At 37.1% G+C, this 21,787-nt stretch overlaps 1 protein-coding gene across 1 annotated transcript in view; it reads left to right on the plus strand.

Annotated features, from left to right (window-relative positions):
• Eqtn (equatorin) overlaps window positions 1-21,787 on the plus strand; it is a 33,680-nt gene that overhangs the window by 10,466 nt on the left and 1,427 nt on the right. Inside the window, 3 exon segments of the mRNA XM_047524010.1 lie at window positions 15,111-15,197; window positions 18,321-18,365; window positions 19,282-19,341. Coding sequence (XP_047379966.1) covers window positions 15,111-15,197; window positions 18,321-18,365; window positions 19,282-19,341 — 192 coding nt within the window.

Consider the following 21,787-nt stretch of genomic DNA (forward strand, 5'->3'; position numbering starts at 1 on the left):
ATCCATTTCGAGTTGAGTTTTGTGCAGGGTGAGAGCTAGAGATTTAATTCTATTTTTCTGCCTATGGATGTCCAGTTTTGCCAGCATCATTTGTTGAACAGGCTATCTTTCCCCCATTGTATGTTTTTGGCTCCTTTGACTTGTATGAGGTGACTGTATTTATGTGGGTTTGTCTCTGTGTCTTCTATTCTGTACCATTGGTCTGCTTGTCTATTTTGTGTCAATACCATGCTGTTTTTGTTAGTATTGCTCTGTAGTATAGTTTAATGTCTGGTATTGTGATACCTCCTGTTTCACTTTTTCTACTCAGGATTGTTTTGGCTATTCAAGGTCTCTTGTTCTTCCAGATGAAGTTCATGATTGTTTTCTCTATTTCTATGAGGAATGTCATTGGAATTTTAATTGGAATTGCATTGAATCTGTATAGCGCCTTTGGTAGAATGGCCATTTTGACAATGTTAATTCTGCCTATCCAACAGCATGGGAGATCTTTCCATCTTCTAAGGTTTCTTCAATTTCTTTCTTTAGTGTTCTGTAGTTTTCATTGTAGAGATCTTTCACCTCTTTTGTGAAATTGATTCCCAAGTATTTTATTTTTTCTGAGGCTATTATGAATGGAGTTGTTTTCCTAATTTCTCTTTCAGAGGATTCATCACTTATAAATAGAAATGCATTAGATTTACATGTATTGATTTTATATCCTTGCTGAATTCATTTATTAGTTCTAGAAGTTTTCTAGTGGAGTTCTTTGGATCTTCTAAATATAGGATCATGTCATCAGCAAATAGTGACAGCTTAAGTTCTTCTGTTCCTAGTTGTATCCCTTTAAATTCTTTGGTCTGTCTAATTGCTCTGGCAAGTGTTTCAAGGATGATGTTGAATAGAAGTGGTGAAAGAGGGCATCCCTGTCCTGTTCCAGTTTTTCGAGGGAATGCTTTCAGTTTTTCTCCATTAAGAAAGATGTTGGCCGTGGGCTTAGCATAGACAGCCTTTACAATGTTGAGGTATGTTCCTACTATTTCTGTTTTTTTCTAGTGTTTTAAGCATAAAGGGGTGCTGTATTTTATCGAAAATTTTTTAGCATCTATTGAAATAATCATGTGATTCTTAACTGTAAGTCTATTGATGTGATGAATTACATTTATTGATTTCCAGATGTTGAACCAACCTTGCATCCCTGGGCTGAACCGCACTTGATTGTGGTGCACTATCTTCTTAATATATTTTTGTATGTGATTTGCCAGAATTTTGCATCTATGTTCATCAGAAATATTGGTCTAAAGTTTTATTTCCTTGATGAATCTTTGTCTGGTTTTGGTATCACTGTGATACTAGCCTCATAGAATGAATTTGGAAGTGTTCCCTCCTTTTCTATTTCCTGGAATACTTTGAGGAGTACTGGTATAAGTTCTTCTTTGAAAGTCTTGTAGAACTCAGCTGAGAATTTGTCTGGTCCCAGGCTTTTCTGGGTTGGTAGGCTTTTGATGGCTTCTTCTATTTTAGTGCTTGAAATTGATCTGTTTAAATTGTGTATGTCTTTCTGATTCAGTTTGGGAAGATCATATGTCTCTAAATACTTGTCAATGTCTTCGACATTTTCTATTTTGTTGGAGTATATATTTTCAAAGTAGCTTCTAATTATATTATGTATTTCAATGGTGTCTGTCGTGATCTTTCCTCTTTCATCACAAATTCTAGTAATTTGAGTTTTCTCTCTCCTTCACTTTGTTAGTGTGGCTAGGGGTTTATCAATTTTGTTTACTTTTTCAAAGAACCAACTTTTTGTTTTGTCAATTTTTTAATTTGTCTCTTTCGTTTCAATTTCATTGATTTCAGTTCTGATTTTAATTATTTCCAGTCTTCTACTATTTTTGGTGTGAATATGTTCTTCTTTTTCTAGAGCTTTGAGATGTAATGTTAGGTCATCTAGTTGTTGACTTTTTATTCTTTTATTGAATGAGCTCAATGCAATGAACTTTCCTCTTAATACTGCTTTCACAGCGTCCCAGAGATTTTGATGTGTTGTATCATCTTTCTCATTTACCTCTAAGAACTTTTTTTTATCTTCTCCCTTATGTTTTCTGTTATCAATGCTTCATTCAATAGCATATTATTTAGTCTACAGGTGTTGGAGTAGTTTTTGTCTGTTATTTTATCATTGATTTCTAATTGCATTTCCTTATGGTCTGATAGGATACAAGGTAGTATCTCTGTTTTTGTATTTATTAATGGCTTCTTTGTGGCATAGCATATGGTCAATTTTGGAGAAGGATCCATGAGCTGCTGAGGAGAAAGTATATTCACTCAATGATGGATGAAATACTCTGTAAACGTCCATTAAGTCTACATCATTGATTGTATTATCTAGTTCTATAGTTTCTTTGTTCAGTTTTTGTTTGGAGGATCTATCCAATGGTGAGAGTGGTGTGTTAAAGTTCCCCACTATTATTGTGTTTTAGTCTATTTGATTCTTAAAGTTGAGAAGGGTCTGTTTGATGTACATAGATGCTCCATTGTTTGGGGCATAAATATTTAAAATTATTATGTCTTCCTGTTTTATGCTTCCCTTAAGCAGTATGAAATGTCCTTCTTTATCCCATCTGTCTAACTTAGGTTTGAAGTCCACTTTATCTGATATGAGGATGGAGACCCCTGCTTTTTCACTGGGTCCACCTGCATGGTATGTTTTTCCCCATCCTTTCACCTTTAGTCTGTGGATGTCTTTTTCTATGAGATGGGTCTCTTGAAGGCAGCATATTGTTGGGTCTTTCTTTTTAATCCAATATGCCAGTCTATGTCTTTTGACTATTGAGTTTAGGCAATTAACATTCAGGGTTATTATTGTTATATGATTTGTATTCCTGGTCATTTTGGGTTATTTTTGGTTTTTAACATGACTTGGTTTCTCCTTTGATTGACTTTTTCTATAGGGTAGTTCCTCCCTTTGCTGACATATATTGTTGTTTCTCACTTCCTCCTCATGAAATATTTTGCTGAGAATGTTCTGCAGTGTAGGCTTTGTATTTGAAAGTTCTTTTAACTTTTGTTGTTTGTAGAAAGATTTTATTTCATCATCAAATCTGAAGGTTGGTTTCGTTGGGTATAGGATTCTTGGTTGGCATCTGTGTTCTTTCAGAACTTGAAATATATTGTTCCAGGCCCTTCTTGCTTTTAGAGTCGGTTGAGAAATCTGCTGATATCTGTATTGTTTTCCCCTTATATGTAATCTGACACTTTTCCCTTGCAGCCTTTAAAATCCTATCTTTATGTTGTATGTGAGATATTTTCATTATGATGTGTCTTGGTGTGAATTTGTTGTAATTTTGTGTACCTGGTGTTCTGTAAGCCTCTTGTATTTGATTTTCCATTTCATTTTTCAGGCTTGGGAAATTTTCTGATATTATTTTGTTAAACAGGTTGTTCATTCCTTTGGTTTGTATTTCTGTGCCTTCCTCAATCCCAATAATTCTTAAATTTGGTCTTTTCATGGTATCCCATAATTCTTGGAAGTTCTGTTCATAACTTCTTAACATCTTCTCAATTTGTTCAACTTTATTTTCAAGATTAAATATTTTGTCTTCATTGTCTGAGATTGTCTTCAATGAGATCTATTCTGTTGGTGATGTTTTCTATTGAGCTTTTAATTTGGTTTATCATTTCTTTCATTTCAAGTATTTCTATTTTTTTTTCAGAATCTGTATCTCTTTATTGAAGTATTCTTTTGCTTTCTGCATTTGATTTTTTAACTATTTACTGGAAAGATCATGCATTGCTTGCATTTGCTCTCTTATCTCATCTTTTGTTTCATGGATCATTTTAATTATGCAGATTCTAAACTTTTTTCTGTCATTTCTACTGCCATGCTGTCATTGGATTCTATCGCAATAGCATCTTGGTTTGTTAGGAACACTTTCTTCCCCTGTTTTTTCATATTGTTTCTATATATTCCCCTCTAGCAGTGAAGATCAGAGGTACTGAAGTTTCCCCCCTGCAGGCTTATTATGACCCTACAATTTTCCAGTACCTCTCCTTTGAAGGGGAACTCAATACCAGTAGCACCCAATACAGAGAAAATGCAGACCTGAATCAGATAGTTTCTATAAAGACTTTAACATTATTATAATAGACAGGATGACTTTGATTACTATTTACAGTGTTGTTTCTAGTTGTGAGCAAGAGGATGGGGAAGGGTATAGGATGTAAGTGAGTAAATAGAGGTACCTGTCAAAGGGCCTCCAGTCTCCTGTAGGTGTTTCAGGAAGGGAGCTGCCCTTCCAATGATGATGGCCACACCCTCAGAAATAATTCAAATGCCTGCAACAGCCTGCAAAGAAGCTGGGGAACCCCAGTGAGGGTGTGCTGAGTCAGCACAGTGGGCAGGCGCAGTGTCCCTCTGCAGTGGGGGAGGAGGGTGGGCTCAGCGACTGGCATCCATTCTCGGTGTGTGGGGGGGTGGGCTCAGTGATCCTGTTAATTGCATTCTTGATGGTTGCCATTTTGACTGGAGTGAGAGAGAATCTCAGTGTAGTTTTGATTTGCATCTTCCTGATGACTAAAGATTTGAAAGATTTGAATATCTTTTCATATTATTGATTGATATATATTTTTTTGAGTTCTTGAGTTCTTTATAAATTCTGTTGGAGGAGTAGCTGAAAAAATTTTTCTCCTGGAAATCTTATCAAAATAGAGAAAAGTTCAGTAGAATAGGTGAAGGGGATTGAAGGGAAGGAAGAAAGGACAGGAAAAGGAAAGAACAATGGAAAGAACTCTGACCAAACTTTCGTGTGTGCATGTAAGAATGTGGCTCTGTGGATCCTGGCATCAGGGATAATCACAGGACACTAATTTAAAAAAAAAAAAAGGCAACAACTAATAGATTGAAGAGAGATTGATGGAGTGGGGGAGGGAAGCAGCAGGGTGGGGGTCAGGGTGGGACAGTGCTGGGGATTGAATTGCAGTGGATTGAGGGTCCTGACCTAGGTGATAATGTTCAGAGTGTATCCTGCTATAGTATATAACTAAAAAGAGCAAATTTTAAAATTTAAATTTTTTTTCTCCCATTCTATAGGGGTCTTTTCATTCTGTTATTAGTTTCCTTTTCTGAGCAGAAACTTTTTAATTTGATGCAATACATTTATTGAATCTTGGCTTTATTTCCTGAGCTATAAGGTTCCTAATCAGGGAATCTTTGCCTATGCCCATATGCTGAAGCATTTCTCCTATTTTTCTTCTAATAGTTGCAAAGTTTTTGGTCTAATTCTTAGATTTTTGATCCATTTTGTGTTCAATTATACAGGGTAAGATACAGGGATCTAGTGTTGTCTTCTGCACATGGATATACAGTTTTCCTAGCACCCATTTGTTTAAAAGTATGTCTTTCCTCCTTTGTATGTTTTGGGTATCTTTATCAAGAATCAGGTGACTAAAACTGTGTGGATTTTTCTCTGTCTTCTTTTCTACTCCACTATTCTACTTGTCTGTTTTTTTTTTTTTTATTGTAAACAAATGGGATACATGTTGTTTCTCTGTTTGTACATGGCGTAAAGGCATACCATTTGTGTAATCATAAATTTACATAGGGTAATGTTGTTTGATTCATTCTGTTATTTTTTCCCTTCCCTCCCACCCCTCCCACCCCTCTTTTCCCTCTATACAGTCCTTCCTTCCTCCATTCTTGCCCCCCTCCCTAACCCTAACTCTAACCCTAACACTAACCCCTCCCACCACCCATTATGTGTCATCATCCACTTATTAGCGATATCATTCGTCCTTTGTTTTTTGAGATTGGCTTATCTCACTTAGCATGATATTCTCCAGTTTCATCCATTTGCCTGCAAATGCCATAATTTTATCATTCTTCATTGCGGAGATATATTCCATTGTATATATATACCACATTTTCTTTATCCATTCATCAATTGAAGGACATCTAGGTTGGTTCCACAATCTGGCTATTGTGAACTGAGCAGCTATGAACATTGATGTGGCTGTATCTCTGTAATATGCTGATTTTAAGTCCTTTGGGTATAGGCCAAGGAGTGGGATAGCTGGGTCAAATGGTGGTTCCATTCCAAGTTTTCTAAGGAGTCTCCACACTGCTTTCCAGAGTGGTTGCACTAATTTGCAGCCCCACCAGCAATGTAAGAGTGTACCTTTCTCCCCACATCCTCGCCAACACCTGTTGTTGCTTGTATTCTTGATAATCACCATTCTAATTGGGGTGAGATGGAATCTTAGGGTGGTTTTGATTTGCATTTCTCTTATGACTAGAGATGTTGAACATTTTTCCATATGTTTGTTGATTGCTTGTAGATCTTCTGTGAAGTGCCTATTCATTTCCTTAGCCCATTTGTTGATTGGATTATTTGCATTCTTCGTGTAGAGTTTTTTGAGTTCTTTATAGATTCTGGAGATTAGTGCTCTATCTGAAGTATGATTGGCAAAGATTTTCTCCCACTCTGTAGGCTCTTTCTTTGCATTGCTGATAGTTTCCTTTGCTGAGAGAAAGCTTTTTAGTTTGAATCTATCCCAGTTGTTGATTCTTGCTTTTATTTCTTGTGCTATGGGAGTCCTGTTGAGGAAGTCTGGTCCTAAGGTGACATGTTGAAGCTCTGGACCTACTTTTTCTTCTATAAGATGCAAGGTCTCTGGTCTGATTCCGAGGTCCTTAATCCATTTTGAGTTTAGTTTCGTGCATGGTGAGAGATATGGGTTTAGTTTCATTCTATTGCATATGGATTTCCAATTATCCCAGCACCATTTGTTGAAGAGGCTATCTTTTCTCCATTGCATATTTTTGGCCCCTTTGTCTAGTATGAGAAAATTGTGTTTATTTGGGTTTGTGTCCATGTCCTCTATTCTATACCATTGATCCACCTTTCTATTTTGGTACCAATACCATGCCGTTTTTGTTACTATTGCTTTGTAGTAGAGTTGAAGATCTGGTATTGCGATACCCCCTGCTTCACTCTTTCTGCCAAGGATTGCTTTAGCTATTCTGGGTTTTTTATTCTTCCAGATGAATTTCATAATTGCTTGCTCTATTTCTGTAAGGTACATCATTGGGATTTTAATTGGAATTGCATTGAATCTGTATAGCACTTTTGGTAGTATGGTCATTTTGACAATATTAATTCTTCCTATCCAAGAACATGGGAGATCTTTCCATCTTCTGAGGTTTTCTTTAATTTCTTTCTTTAGTGTTCTGTAGTTCTCGTTGTAGAGGTCTTTCACCTCTTTTGTGAGATTGATTCCCAAGTATTTTATTTTTATCGATGCTATTGTGAATGGGGTAGTTTTCCTAACTTCTCTTTCTGAAGATTCATCACTTATGTATAAAAATGCCTTAGATTTATGTGCATTAATCTTATATCCCACTACTTTACTGAATTCACTTATGAGATCTAAAAGTTTTCTGGTGGAATTTCCTGGTTCCTCTAAGTATACAATCATATCATCAGCAAATAGGGATAGTTTGAGTTCTTCTTTTCCTATTAATATCCCTTTAATTTCTTTGGTCTGTCTAATTGCTCTGGCTAGAGTTTCAAGGATGATATTGAAAAGAAGTGGTGAAAGAGGGCATCCCTGCCTCTTTCCAGTTTTTAGAGGGAATGCTTTCAGTTTTTCACCATTTAGAAAGATATTAGCCATGGGCTTAGCATAGATGGCCTTTACAATGTTAAGGAATGTTCCCACTATCCCTATTTTTTCTAGTGTTTTGAGCATGAAGGGGTGCTGTATTTTATCAAATGCTTTTTCTGCATCTATTGAAATAATCATGTGATTCTTGACTTTAAGTCTATTGATATGGTGAATTACATTTATTGATTTCCTGATGTTGAACCAACCTTGCATCCCTGGGATGAAACCCACTTGATCATGGTACACTATCTTTTAATATGTTTTTGTATGTGATTTGCTAAAATTTTGTTGAGAATTTTTGCGTTGATGTTCATTAAGGATATTGGTCTGAAATTTTCTTTCCTCGATGTGTCTCTGTCTGTTTTAGGTATCAGGGTAATATTGACTTCGTAGAATGAGTTTGGGAGGGTTCCATCCTCTTCTATTTTATGGAATACTTTGAGAAGTATTGGAATGAGCTCTTCTTTAAAGGTTTTGTAGAACTCGGCTGAGAACCCATCTGGTCCTGGACTTTTCTTTGTTGGTAGGCTTTTGATGACTTCTTCTATTTCATTACTTGAAATTGGTCTATTTAAATTGTGTATGTCCTCCTCGTTCAGTTTAGGCAATTCATATGTCTCTAGAAACCTGTTGATGTCTTCGAAATTTTCTATTTTGTTGGAGTATAGATTTTCAAAATAGCTTCTAATTATGTTTTGTATTTCAGTCGTGTCTGTTGTGATATTTCCTTGTTCATTCCGAATTTTAGTGATTTGGGTTTTCTCTCGTCTTCTCTTTGTTAGTGTGGCTAAAGGTTTATCAATTTTGTTTATTTTTTCAAAAAACCAACTATTTATTTTGTCAACTTTTTGTATTGTTTCTTTTGTTTCAATTTCGTTGATTTCAGCTCTGAGTTTAACTATTTCCTGTCTTCTACTACTTTTGGTGTTGGTCTGTTCTTCTTTTTCTAGGGCTTTGAGTTGTAGTGTTAGGTCTTTTATTTGTTGAGTTTTACTTCTTTTATTAAATGCGCTCCATGAAATAAATTTTCCTCTAAGTACTGCATTCATAGTGTCCCAGAGATTTCAATATGATGTTTCTTTGTTCTCATTTACCTCTAAGAATTTTTTAATTTCCTTCCTAATATCTTCTGTTATCCATTCATCATATAATAGCATATTGTTTAATCTCCAGGTGTTGGAGTAGTTTCTGTTTTTTCCTCTTTCATTTATTTCTAACTTCAATCCATTATGATCTGATAGAATACAAGGTAGTGTCTCTATCTTCTTGTATTTGCTAACATTAGCTTTGTGGCATAATATATGGCCTATTTTAGAGAAGGATCCATGTGCTGCTGAGAAGAAAGTGTATTCACTCTTGGTTGGATGGTATGTTCTATAAATGTCTGTTAAGTCTAAATTATTGATTGTGTTATTGAGATCTATGGTTTCTTTGTTCAATTTTTGTTTGGAAGATCTGTCCAGTGGTGAGAGAGGCATGTTAAAATCACCTAGTATTATTGTGTTATGGTCTATTTGATTTCTAAAATTGAGAAGGATTTGTTTAACATACATGGATGAGCCACTGTTTGGGGCATAGATGTTTATGATTGTTATATCTTGCTGATTTATGCTTCCCTTAAGCAGTATGAAATGTCCTTCCTTATCCCTTCTAACATTGGCTTGAAGTCCACATTATCTGAAATGAGGATGGATACTCCAGCTTTTTTGCTGAGTCCATGTGCATGGTATGTTTTTCCCCATCCTTTCACCTTTAGTCTATGGGTATCTCTTTCTATGAGGTGAGTCTCTTGCAGGCAACATATTGTTGGATCTTTCTTTGTAATCCAATCTGCCAGTCTGACTTTTGATTGATGAATTCAGGCCATTAACATTCAGGGTTATTATTGAGATATGATTTGCATTCCCGGTCATTTGGTTCATTTTTTAAATTTTATTTGTTTATTTATTTATTTTTTGACAACTTGGTTCCTCCTTTATTTAACAGTTCCTTTAGGATAATTCCTCCCTTTGCTGATTTGCTTCTTTGCTTTTTATCTCTTCCTCATGGAATATTTTGCTGAGAATGTTCTGTAATGCTAGCTTTCTTTTTGTAAATTCTTTTAGCTTTTGTTTATCATGGAATGATTTTATTTCATCGTCAAATTTGAAGGTAAGTTTTGCTGTGTATAAGATTCTTAGTTGGCATCCATTTTCTTTCAGAGCTTGAAAAATGTTGTTCCAGGCCCTTCTAGCTTTTAGGGTCTGGATTGAAAAATCTGCTGATATCCGTATTGGTTTCCCCCTGAATGTAATTTGGTTCTTTTCTCTCACAGCCTTTAAATTCTGTCTTTATTTTGTATGTTCGGTATTTTCATTATAATGTGCCTTGGTGTGGGTCTGTTGTAATTTTGTGTATTTGGAGTCCTATAAGCCTCTTGAACTTGATTTTCCATTTCATTCTTCAGATTTGGGAAATTTTCTGATATTATTTCATTGAATAGACTGTTCATTCCTTCGGTTTGTTTCTCTAAGTCTTCCTCAATCCCAATAATTCTCAAATGTGGCCTTTTCATGATACCCCATAGTTCTTGGAGATTCTGTTCATGATTTCTTACCATCTTCTCTGTTTGTTCAACTTTGTTTTCAAGGCTAAATATTTTGTCTTCAATATCTGAGGTGCTGTCTTCCAGGTGTTCTATCCTATTGGTTATGCTTTCTATGGAGTTCTTCATTTGGTTTATTGTTTCCTTCATTTCAAGGATTTCTGTTTGTTTTTTTTCAATATCTCTAACTCTTTATTGAAATGATCTTTTGCTTCCTGTATTTGCTCTTTTAACTGTCGATTGGTGCTATCATTCAATGCCTGCATTTGCTCTTTCATCTCATCATTCAATGCCTGCATTTGCTCTTTCATCTCATTGTTTGCTTCCCTGATCATTTTAATTATGTACATTCTGAACTCCCTTTCTGTCATTTCTTCTGCCATGCTGTCGTTGGATTTTATTGATGTAACATCTAGATTTGTTTGGGGCATTTTCTTCCCTTGTTTTCTCACATTGTTCAGGAATCAGTGGATCATTAAGATATTGCAGATTTCCTCTATTGACTTATAATGTCCCTGAAGATTGCTAGTATATCCCCTATTATCCCTCAGTAGCCTGAAGTCTTGGAGGAAGTTGTTAATGTGGTGCTCCACAAGGAAGCTGCCTCTCTAGGGTTGGTGACCCTCAGGTGGGGTATATTCCCTGATAGTGGGCAGAGGTGCCTCCACTTGTTGACCAATGGTCATCCAAAGGGGAACTAGGCTGCGGGCTGAGGCAAGGCCTGTTTGTGCCTGTGTCTCTGGTTTTACCGTCCTTGTGGGAAAACCTCACCTGGCAGGGAAGACTCACCCGGTGGGGAGGACTCGCTGGTCAGTTCCCCTCCTAGAGGTTCCCCTCAATCTACAACTACCGCCTGGTCTGGGCTGTCTTCCTCTGCAACGTTCCCAGGGGCCCGGACCTACCTCCTGGGCCAGGGAGCCTCACCCTTCGCAGACGAGTCTCCTTAGGCTGCCTCTCCTCAGAGAATATGCCCACAGTCCTGGAAACTTCGCTCCGCCCATAGGCGTGTCTCTGTGCAGCTCTTCCAGCAAGAAGCCACCTAGCTCCTGGGACCCTGCTCTGCACCTAATCGCCTGGCTATGCGGCCCCTCCTCTGAGTCGCCACCTGGAGCCCTGTACAATAGCTCCGAGACCCAGAGACCCGCCACACACCTCTTCCTCCAGACAGCCACCCAGTGTTCCGACGCAGTCACTAGGGGTCCAAGCAACTCACTTCGTGTCTCCTCCTCCCGCCAACCGCCCCTAGCCCTAGGCAGTCACTCTGAGTCCAAGTGATCCGCCCTGTTCCTCCTCCTCCTTGGGGTAGCTCCCCAGGTGTTCAGGAGCAGTCGCTCGGAGAACAAGCGACCCACCGCGCTCCTCCTCCAGGCAGGCACCGGTGTTCAGGAGCGGTCGCTTTGAGTCCAAACAGCTCACCATGCAGCTCCTCCTCTGGCAACCGCCTGTGGCTCTGATGCAGTCACTCCTAGACCAAGCGACCCGCCACGCTTCTCCTCTTCCTCAGGGCAGCCCCCCGGTGTTCAGAAGTAGTCGCTCTGAGTCCAAACAGCTCGCCACGCAGCTCCTCCTCAGGCAGCCACCCGGAGCCCCAGTGGTTGCTCCGAGTCCAAGCGCTGTGCTGAGCCGCCTCCTCTATGATGATCCCAGTGGCCCGTGTTTACCGCTCCAGCGGGGGGGAGGGGCGTCTCACCGGGCAACTCTACTTCACAAAGTTCCCTGCGTTCCGGGGCTACCGCCCCATCTGGGACACCTCCCCAACAGGAGAGACTCACCTGGCGGCTTTGAGTTGGTCCCAAGTCTCTCACTATCTCCTCTTTTGAATCCTGCGTCCTGGTGCAACATGAAACGCAGCCGCCCTCTAGTCCGCCATCTTGAAAACCCCTACTTGTCTGTTTTTTATGCCAGAACTTTGCTGCTTTTGTTATTATGGCTCTACAGTATAATTTGAAATCAGGTATTGTGATCCCTCCAGAACTGCTATTTTTGCTCAGGATTGATTTTGCTATTCTGGGTTCTTTGTTCTGTCACAAATTTTAGGATATTTTTTAAAGTTCTGTCAAGACTATCATTGGTATTTTGATGGGGATTGCACTGAATCTTTTGATTGCTTTTGGTAATATGTCTTTTTAGCAATTTTAATCCTGCCGGTCCTTGACTATAGACAGTCTTTCTTCTAGCACCTTCTTCCATTTCTTTTTTCAGTGTTCTTTTATTTGGATTGTAGAAGTATTTCACATCCTTGGTTAGGTTTATTCTTAGGTATTTTTTAAAAAGCTATTGTGAATGAAATTGTTTTCCTGAGGGTTTTTTTTTTTTTCAGTAGATTCATTATTGGTATGTAGAAGAGCTATTGATTTTTGTATGCCAAATTTTATCCTGCTACTTTGCTGAATTTGTTTACCGGTTCTAGAAGTCTTCTGGTAGAAACTTTATGGTCTTCTAAGTATAGGATCCTATCTGCAAATAGGGATAATTTGACTTCTTCCTTTCCTATTTTTATCCTTTTTCTTTCTTTCTCTTGCCTAATTGCTTTGGCTAAAATTTTAAGTACTATATTGAGTAGATGTGATAAAAGTGGGTATCTTTTTCTTGTTCCTGATTTTGGGGGAAATGCTTTCAGATTTTTCCTACTCAGTATGATGTTGGATTTGAGTTTACAATGTATATTCTCTATGATGTTAAGGTAAGTTCTTTTTGTCCCTATTTTCAGGGTGTTTATCATGAAGGTGTGCTGAATTGTACTGATGGCTTTTTATGCACCTTAGGATGATGGCATGGTTTTTGTCTTCATTTCTGTTTTTGTGGTATATTGCATTTATTGATTTGTATATGTTGAACCATGCTTGCATCCTTGGGATGAAACCAACTTGATTGTGGTATATGGTCTTTTTAATGTGTACTTGAATTTGATTTTCTCATATTTTACTGAGCATTTTTGCATCTATAATGATCAGTGATGTTTGTCTATAGTTTTCTTTCCTTGAAAGGTCCTAATCCAGTTTAGGTATTAGGGTGAAATAGATTTCATAGGATAAGTTTAGAAGCAGTCTCTCTCTTTCAGTTTCATGGGATAACTTGAGGAGTATAGACATTAGTTCTTTAAAGATCTGGTAAAATTCAACTGTGATTATGCCCAGTTCTAGGATTTTTTTTTTCCCCAGTGAGAGACTAATTACCATGTCAATCTTCTTATTTGTTGGTGGTCTGTTTAGGTTTTCTATATCCTCATGGTTCAGTAAGGTTTATGTGTCTAAACACTTCTCCATTTCTTCTAGATTTTCCAATTTATTGGAATAAAAGTTCTAAAAATAGTCCCTTAGGTTCCTCTGGATTTCATTTTTACCTGTTATAATACTTTTTATCTCTAATTTTGTTAGTTTGAGTCTTCTCTTTCTCTATTTTGGTTAGCTTGGTTAGGAGGTTATAAAACTTGTTTATTTTTTCAATGAACCAACTCTTTGTTTCATTGATCCTTTATATTGTTCTTATAGTTTCTATTTCATTAATTTCAGTCATAATTTTTATTATTTCTTTCCTTCTACTAATTTAAGGAGTGGTTTCCTCTTGTTTTTTTAAGACCTTAAGACGTGTCACTAGTTTATTTATTTGAAACCTCTCTCTCTCTCTCTTTTTAAAATAGAGTCACTCGAAGCATTAAATTTTCCTCTTAGAATTGCCTTCACTGTATCCAAGAGACTCTGGTATGTTGTGTCCCCATTTTTGTATAATTCTAAGAATTTTGCAATTCCCCCCCTTAATTTTTTCAGTGATATACTTATCATTCAAAAATGTATTGTTGATTATCCGATATGTATTTGCATAGCTTCCAGTTATTTTTTTCATTGATTTCTTATTCTATTATAATCTGGGAAGAGTCAAGAGATTATTTCAAACTTTGTCTTTGAAGACTTGATTTATGTACTAGTATGTGGTCAATTTTGGACGATGTTCCATGAGTGACTCAAATGAGAGATTACACTCATTTATGTATGAGCTATCAAACTGTATAAATGCTTTCTTCTGTCATGTACAACTAATTAGAACAAATAACAATTAAACTTTTTTAAAAGAAAGTATATGCAGCTGTAGTTGGATAAAGTAGTTGGATAAATTATTCTGTGTATTTCTGTTAAGTTCTAGATCTATCATAAAGTTTAAATATGATGAGTCCATGATTTTCTTCTATCTGAAATGACCTGTTTCAGAGTGGTAGATTGAAACCCCCCACTATTATTGTATTGAAGTCTGCCAATACCATCATATCAAATGTTCGTTTTATAAAATTGGGTGCACCAACACTATATCTTCTTGGTGGACTGTTCCCTTTACTGATATGCAATGATTTTCTTTGTCACTTCTATTTTTGGCTTGATGTCTGCTTTGTCTGATAGTAGAGTGGTTACTTCTCCTTGCTCTCAGATCCCATTTGCATGAAAAATCACTACCCTTTCACCTTCAGTTTGTGAATGCCTTTGCTTGTGAGGTATGTTTCTTTGAGACGACATTCAATTGGGTCTTGATTTTTAAACCAATGTACTAGATTATGTCTTTTAATTAGAGAATTAAGACCATTTACATGCAAAAATAAAGAGAAAACAAGGGACGCTTCATGAATTTGCCTGATTTTCTTGTGCAGGGGTTATGATCTCTATAAAATTCCAGTTTTAGTATATGTATTGTGGGACTGAGCAATCCTCATGAATTTTCAGTTTGACTCTTGCCCCACTGTCTCATTTTGAAAATAAAAAATTACTCACATTTCTTACAACCTTTCTTTTCTGTTGTTTAGAATTAGTGCATATGTTTTAAGGAAAAAATCCTATGAAGAAAAATAAGCAAGAAGTGACTTGGCTGGTTGCTGAAGACTTGATTTTTGTGTTTTTAGATGTGTTCACCACAAAAAATCCACAAGGTACAGAGTCTGAAATAACTGTCACAGCAACAACTGGTCTGAGATTTGCTGTAAAGCACTGTAAGTACTGAAAGGCACTGTTGTACATGTGAAAGTCCTTAAGGAACCACTAGAGGGTGGTGTGTAGGAAAGAAGTTTTTGTTCCTTAATAAAATTAAAATTCTCCCTGTATAGTACATGCTATGAGGCAGGGACCCAGCTACTTCTGGGTTATCCTTAGGGTTTTCCTTATACTTCCTCCCATGCTCTACCTTTGAGGCTCATGTCCATTGCCCGGATAATTTCAAAAGGCAGAGAGGCTCTTACAATTCCAAACCTCATATTTTGGGTCTGCATGGAAAGAAAAATCAAAGAACTGAATTGAAGATTCTAGGAAATTATGCATCCTTATTCAACCTACATTTTTGCTCTTTTCTGTTATTTTTTTTTTTTACTTAATTATAATTAAGCATTGGCAATAATGGAATATTTCTGAGCAATTCCAAACTTTGTGAGATAGTGACATTTCCAAGGCAAACATTAATTAGATAATCCCTCCTGGGAATCTGGCTTGTGCACAGCAAACATCTTGAGGTGTGTGCAACAAGATCCAGATAGCCAGCTCTCAAGCAGTGCAGGTAGCTCAAAACTCCTCAGGATGTGGGCTACTGAGAACCACAGGATTCAAGAAAAAGATGTCCAAACCCTCACTTGTACTCTCACAGTCCAGGCCCCCAGGGGATTGTCAGAGAAAGTTGGCTAGGGATAAGGGTTTAAGAGGACTGTGACAGAGGAGACACTCTGCCATGGTAGGAATGCCCTAGAGGACAGTCCCTTCAGGCAATGAAGATCTCCTGGATAACTTTGAAGATCACTGGCCCAGTATAGTCCCTAAGGCTGGGAGGGAAAGGGGGTGTTCTGATGCCACCAGCTGTTCCTCTCCCAAGAAGAGGATGATGATTGCCTAGCAGAGTTTAAAGATTACTTACCATTCATTTGAGTCCCACCTGAATCAGCATCAGCTCCAGTAATGGGCTTCCCTTTCCACCCTCCCTTGTCAGCAGGATGCCTGAAATGGGTTTGTGGGCTCAGTCTGGATTTATTCTGCCTCTCTGTTCAAACCCCACTCCTGGGAAGGTTTGAACTCCATATGGAACTTACACTGGCTCCTGCATTCAGCAGTTAACCAGTATTGCCAACTACATGGAGGAAAATGGGCCTCTAGTCACAAATGTCCCCACACCCTCTCTCAGTGATGCACCTCCAGACAGACACATTAGAGACTGAGATATGTGTTGAATGGGCCTGCAGATCCCATGTGCAGTCCCAGATCCTTGTATCCCAAATTCTGTTTGCAATTGACAAGGACACTCCTGGTGCCTCCTCTTCATGTCATCACACTGAACAGCAATCAGGCTGGACGGCAGGTATCATTTCATTTGAAGCCAAGTGTCTCAGCCAGTAGTTCTCCCAGACCTCTAGAGGCCCTGTGGCCCTGTGGCCCTGTGGCCCTGTGCCCTGCTTTTCCTCTCTCTCAAGTCATAGGTATGTTAACCCCACCTCAGGCAGCTCATCACCACAAAATCTCGTTCTTCAGTGCCTTCTCCTTTCCCCTCTGTAAGTTATTTCTAGAAAACATCATCTTTCTCTTCCTTCTCTTCTCTCTCCTTGTCTGTGTTGCATTTTTGCTTCAAAATTTGCTTAATCACAGATGATTAGCCAACATTTTCACATACTAATAATTCTTTATCCCTTTTCCTAGATAAAGCGGTCAACACAAGTAAAGAACCAACTGAAGAACCCTTTCATAAACATCGGCAAAGTATTAAAACTACTCTACTGTATTCATATCTGGATCATGTCATTATATGATTTAAAATGATAAGTTTCACTACTCTGAGCATTATGTAAAGGAATTGCATGCTTAAAGAATTCATACTACTACATTTTAAAGTCACTATAAAATCTTTTAAGTTGTTAATGACTAAGTTAAATTTTAGATGTATCTGACAATGAATAGAAACTGAGAATTTTTACAAATTTTAATACATTTTACATGTATAAATATATATGTATGAGTGAACAGATAAAATATATGTATACATGAACATATATTTATAAATATATAAAATAAAATACTTATACATATTTATGTGAGTGAGTATATTTATATAGATTTAAATATATTTAATATATTTTAAATGTAATTTAAATCTTGAGGAATGTAAAAATTTCTATCTGCTTGGGGAATAAACATATCTCTGGTTAGTCAGTGATGAGTGTTTCCTAAGATTATTCAAGGGAGTGGGAAGCTACAAAATTCATACAAAATTAAAATCACATTTTAATTTCCTGCCAAGAATATTATTCCTCATAAAATATTTGTGAAGACATAGGGACCCGTGGCTCTTCACTAAGGTCTTGAATGAGTGGTCTTGTGGAAAATAATGAATGCTTACCTGTAATTACATGAAACCCTTTTTTTCTCCAGGTCAGGAAATTCAAGTATGATTCCAATATAATCACTCTCAAATAGTTTGCACTTTAATGCTATTTAAAAAGTACCCTGATCTACTTTTTTGTTGTGTTTAAAGATGGAAAGCAGATTGTGCTGGTTTCCCCCGTCTTAAATATTCTTAATAATTTCTACTACTGTGCGGGTCACAGTTTAGGTTATTAATCAAGCATTCAAGTCTGAAATGATCTGGCCAGTGTGAAAACCTCCTAGTCTCCTCTCTGGTCACATTCCCCCATCCATATTCTTTACTCCAGACTACTACCTGAAGCTCCAAGAGCTCATTGAACCTGCCCATGACTGCTGTTAACTCATGCTCACAGCCAGAATGATCCTTTTCTCACCTTGTATGCCTGAGGACTGATTACTAGAACTTTACATCAATACTGGGGCATCATATGCCTTTTGGAGGGTTTTCAGACCACACAAGATGAACTAGGCTCTGTGTATACTACATGTCTATTTGTATAATTATTCTGCAACAAACCAAAAATTATTCTTCTCTGCCTCCAAAGTTAAGTATGGGTACCTTGAGCATAAAACCCAGGCCTTGTTCACTCCTGTACCGTTAATTGAAACTACAGGGTGTGGCACACAGAAGTACAAGATGTGATTGCAAAATTACTAAACGAATGAATACTACTAGATCCAAATTACCTTACTATGTTATCCTTTTTCTTTTTAAACAGGAACAACACCAAATGTGCCTGCATTTTGGACAATGTTGGCTAAAGGTAAATTCATACAGTTAGGCAGTTGGGGACATGTTTTAGTTTTCTAAAATTTTGTATAAAAGAGCCAAGATCAGTCTAAATACTTGTAGAACAAATAATGCTTTGTCACCATATGTAATAGCAAATGCCATACAAACCCAAAGAGGTGATAAAGTCACACAGTTTTGTATTCTCCCGTGCAAAAAGTTTTATTCTCCTACAGAGGTTAAAATCAAATAATTCAATTTAATTCATGATTAAAATTTTTAAATAAGGTTCTTGCACAATATAGTCCCTCTCTGTGTTTGCAATAGGGTGCACATAAACACACAGAGATACAAAGTATCAAGATAAATGCAAGCACAAAAGTTGTATGTATATCATAAATATATAGGCACACCTGTACAAACCAGTCTATGCCTGCATGTATAAATAAATATGCACATAGATATACTTACATATAAATCTATGTACCACACAGATATCTATGCATGGTAAATGTGGAAAATACACCCTGTTCTGTGAATCCTCACTGCCCATTCTGTATCATCTATTCACCATGATCCCTTTGTCACTCAAAAATCCGTACTTTCAACATCTTCAAGGCTATTTGGACATCAGCAGAACTTCAAATATTTTTAATCTCCTGACAAGTACACTCAGTCATCTCTTGAGCTGGGCCCCCAACAGTAGTGTTACATTGGCTAGTTAATTTTCCTAAATGCAAGAAGGCAGTGATGTGCCTCATGGAGAAGATATACGTGTTAGGTAAGCTTTCTTCAAGCCAGAGTTAGAGTTCTGTTTACTATACAGAACATAACTATCATGAATACTGAGAAAAGGCCCTACCTCCTATGTAAACACACAAATCATACACATACATTAATTTTACCTAGAGATTGCTATTTGCCATAACACCAATCTATTGTTTTAACAGCTATAAATGGAACAACAGGGAGCATGGATGATAGAGATCAATTATTTCAACCAATTCCAGGTAAGAACACAGGACAAATACACAAATACTCACATGTTTTAGTGTCTCTTGGCGATATTATTTTCCTAGAAAAGTGTAGTGTATGCAGGAGGGTGTCCTGGTGGCCAGCATCACATGAGAGAGGACATTTCCTGTTTTAGGAGAGTTACGGTTCCTGAATATTCTTCTCCAGTTACCAGTTTGCAGATGACTGCTTCATAGCTTCTATTCCTGAACCAGAGAAACAAAATAGAGTAATAGGTGAGTGAAAATACAGAGAATGCAGTCTTTTTTTAAAAAAATGAAGGTTTAATTGCAGAGGAATTTTAGGCTTAAGGAAAAATTTAGCTTAAAGTACAGAGAGGTCCCACATCTTACCCGCCTTCAGTTTCCCCTATTATTAACATCTTGCATTGGTGTGTCACATTTGTTAAAGTTCCTGAAGTAAGATTGATACAGTATGATTGACTAAAGTTCATAGTTCACATTAAGGTTCACACTTTGTATTGTACAGTTCTTTGGGTTTTAACAAACGTGTAATGTCTGTGTCCACAATAACAGTATAATACACAAGTTTTACTACCCCCAAGTCCCCTCTGCTCCCCCACAACAATTCATTCATTCATTCCTATCTTCCTCTGAATCCTGGCAACCATTTTTTTTCTGCTTCTTTAGTATTGTCTTTTTTAGAATGTCATATATTTGGAATCATACAGTATATAGCCTTTTTCAGAGTGTTCATTTTCACTTAGCAGCATCATTTAAAATTTTTTCATATCTTTTTGTGACTTAATTGCTTATGTCCTTTATCATTAATATTTCATCATATGGATGTAGCCAGTTTATTCTCCCATTGAAGGACATCATCTTTGCTTCCAATTTTGGTAATTATGAATAAAGTTACTATAAACTCATGTGTGCAGGCTTTGGTGTGGACATAAGTTTTCAACTATTTGGGTAAATACCTAAGAGCACAACTGCTGGAGCATGTGGTAAGACTATGTTTAGCATTGTAAAAAACTACCACACTGTCCTCTAGAGTGGCTGTACTACGGCACACTCTCACTAGTAATGAATGTGACTTCTTGTTGTTGAATGCACTTTACATTGACAGAGTGATTGCATTTTTAAAACAAATTCCTAGTTTTAAAACAATTCCTAGTTTGAATGAAAACTTTTATGAAAAAGCAGTGTCAATTTTCCCTCAAATGCTTGTCCTACAAAAAATAATGGAAAAAGAAAATATCTGGTAATACATCCAAGACCTGTCACTTCAGTTCTGTACTGAATTATTTGAAGAATGTCGCCATTTGCCTTGTGGTACTTCAAGAAAATGGAATGAGTCTTTTTTGTTTAGAAATGTTATACACAGGGATCACTAAGGCTGGGTCATTTTAGAAATGCTTTGTCTTTTCTTTAACTGAAGTGATTAAATTTGGCTTGATTGATTTTCTATCATTTACTGAGCACATACCAGGCATTCTAGAACTTTTACTACATTATTATGTCAGTACTCACATCAACTCTGTGAAGTTGGTTTTATTTCCATTTTACAGATAAAGAAACTGAGGCTTAGAGCAAAAATCTGCTCACACCTGTAACTAGCTATTCTGTAACTTTCAGCAATTAGGAATTCCAACTCTTCCCTGGTTCTGACCCTGTCCTTGATAATTGTACTATGAACAAACCTCTTTTTTCCCCCCCTGTACTGGGGATTGAACCCAGGGGTACTTAAACACTGAGTCACATCCCAGCCCTTTTAGTTTTCATTTTGAGACAGAGTCTTGCTTAGTGAACTTAGTGAACCAAGCTAAGTGAATAAAGAGCCTTTCAGGAAACAGAAAAGCAACTTAGGAGAATTGTCCATTTTAACAATTTGTTGGATTACTCTCCAAACAATTGATCTCAAAGTCAGCTTACAGCCATTGACTGTACTATACATTTCTTTCCACATGGTCTAAGATCCCACTTTGACCAATGTAAGTTTTACAAATCAGAGAACTTAGGCATGGGGATTTGTCATTGCTTATTAACTATTATGTACAAGGAAGACCCTTTGGAACATTTGGAATGGGGTTAGGAGGAATTGTGATAAAGGGAAGAAGTGATAACCTAGTCATCTAAAGTCATTCAATAAAGTTTATTAAGTCAGATGAATATTCAGGAAAAGATGATCTGGCAGTAAAGAGACCTTTTCATTACTAGTTTTAGTAACCTTCTTCACATCATCCTTTGATTTAACTTATTTTACCAAGTTAAAAATGTTGTTTGCATTTCTTGATGCAATGTCAAGTACACCAGATTTAATCATCTCAGTAATTAAAGGCAAATAGCCCTTAAGCCTTATGGAGAAGGCCTGCATACACCATCCTTCTATATCAAAGAACAACCAGTACATGTTGCAACAGCAGAACATCACCCTTCTCTTCTGAAGCACTAGTTCCTTGCATGTACATTAATCATATTA

This window comes from Sciurus carolinensis, chromosome 14, assembly GCF_902686445.1.
Source record: "Sciurus carolinensis chromosome 14, mSciCar1.2, whole genome shotgun sequence".
In the NCBI taxonomy this organism is placed as follows: Eukaryota; Metazoa; Chordata; class Mammalia; order Rodentia; family Sciuridae; genus Sciurus; species Sciurus carolinensis.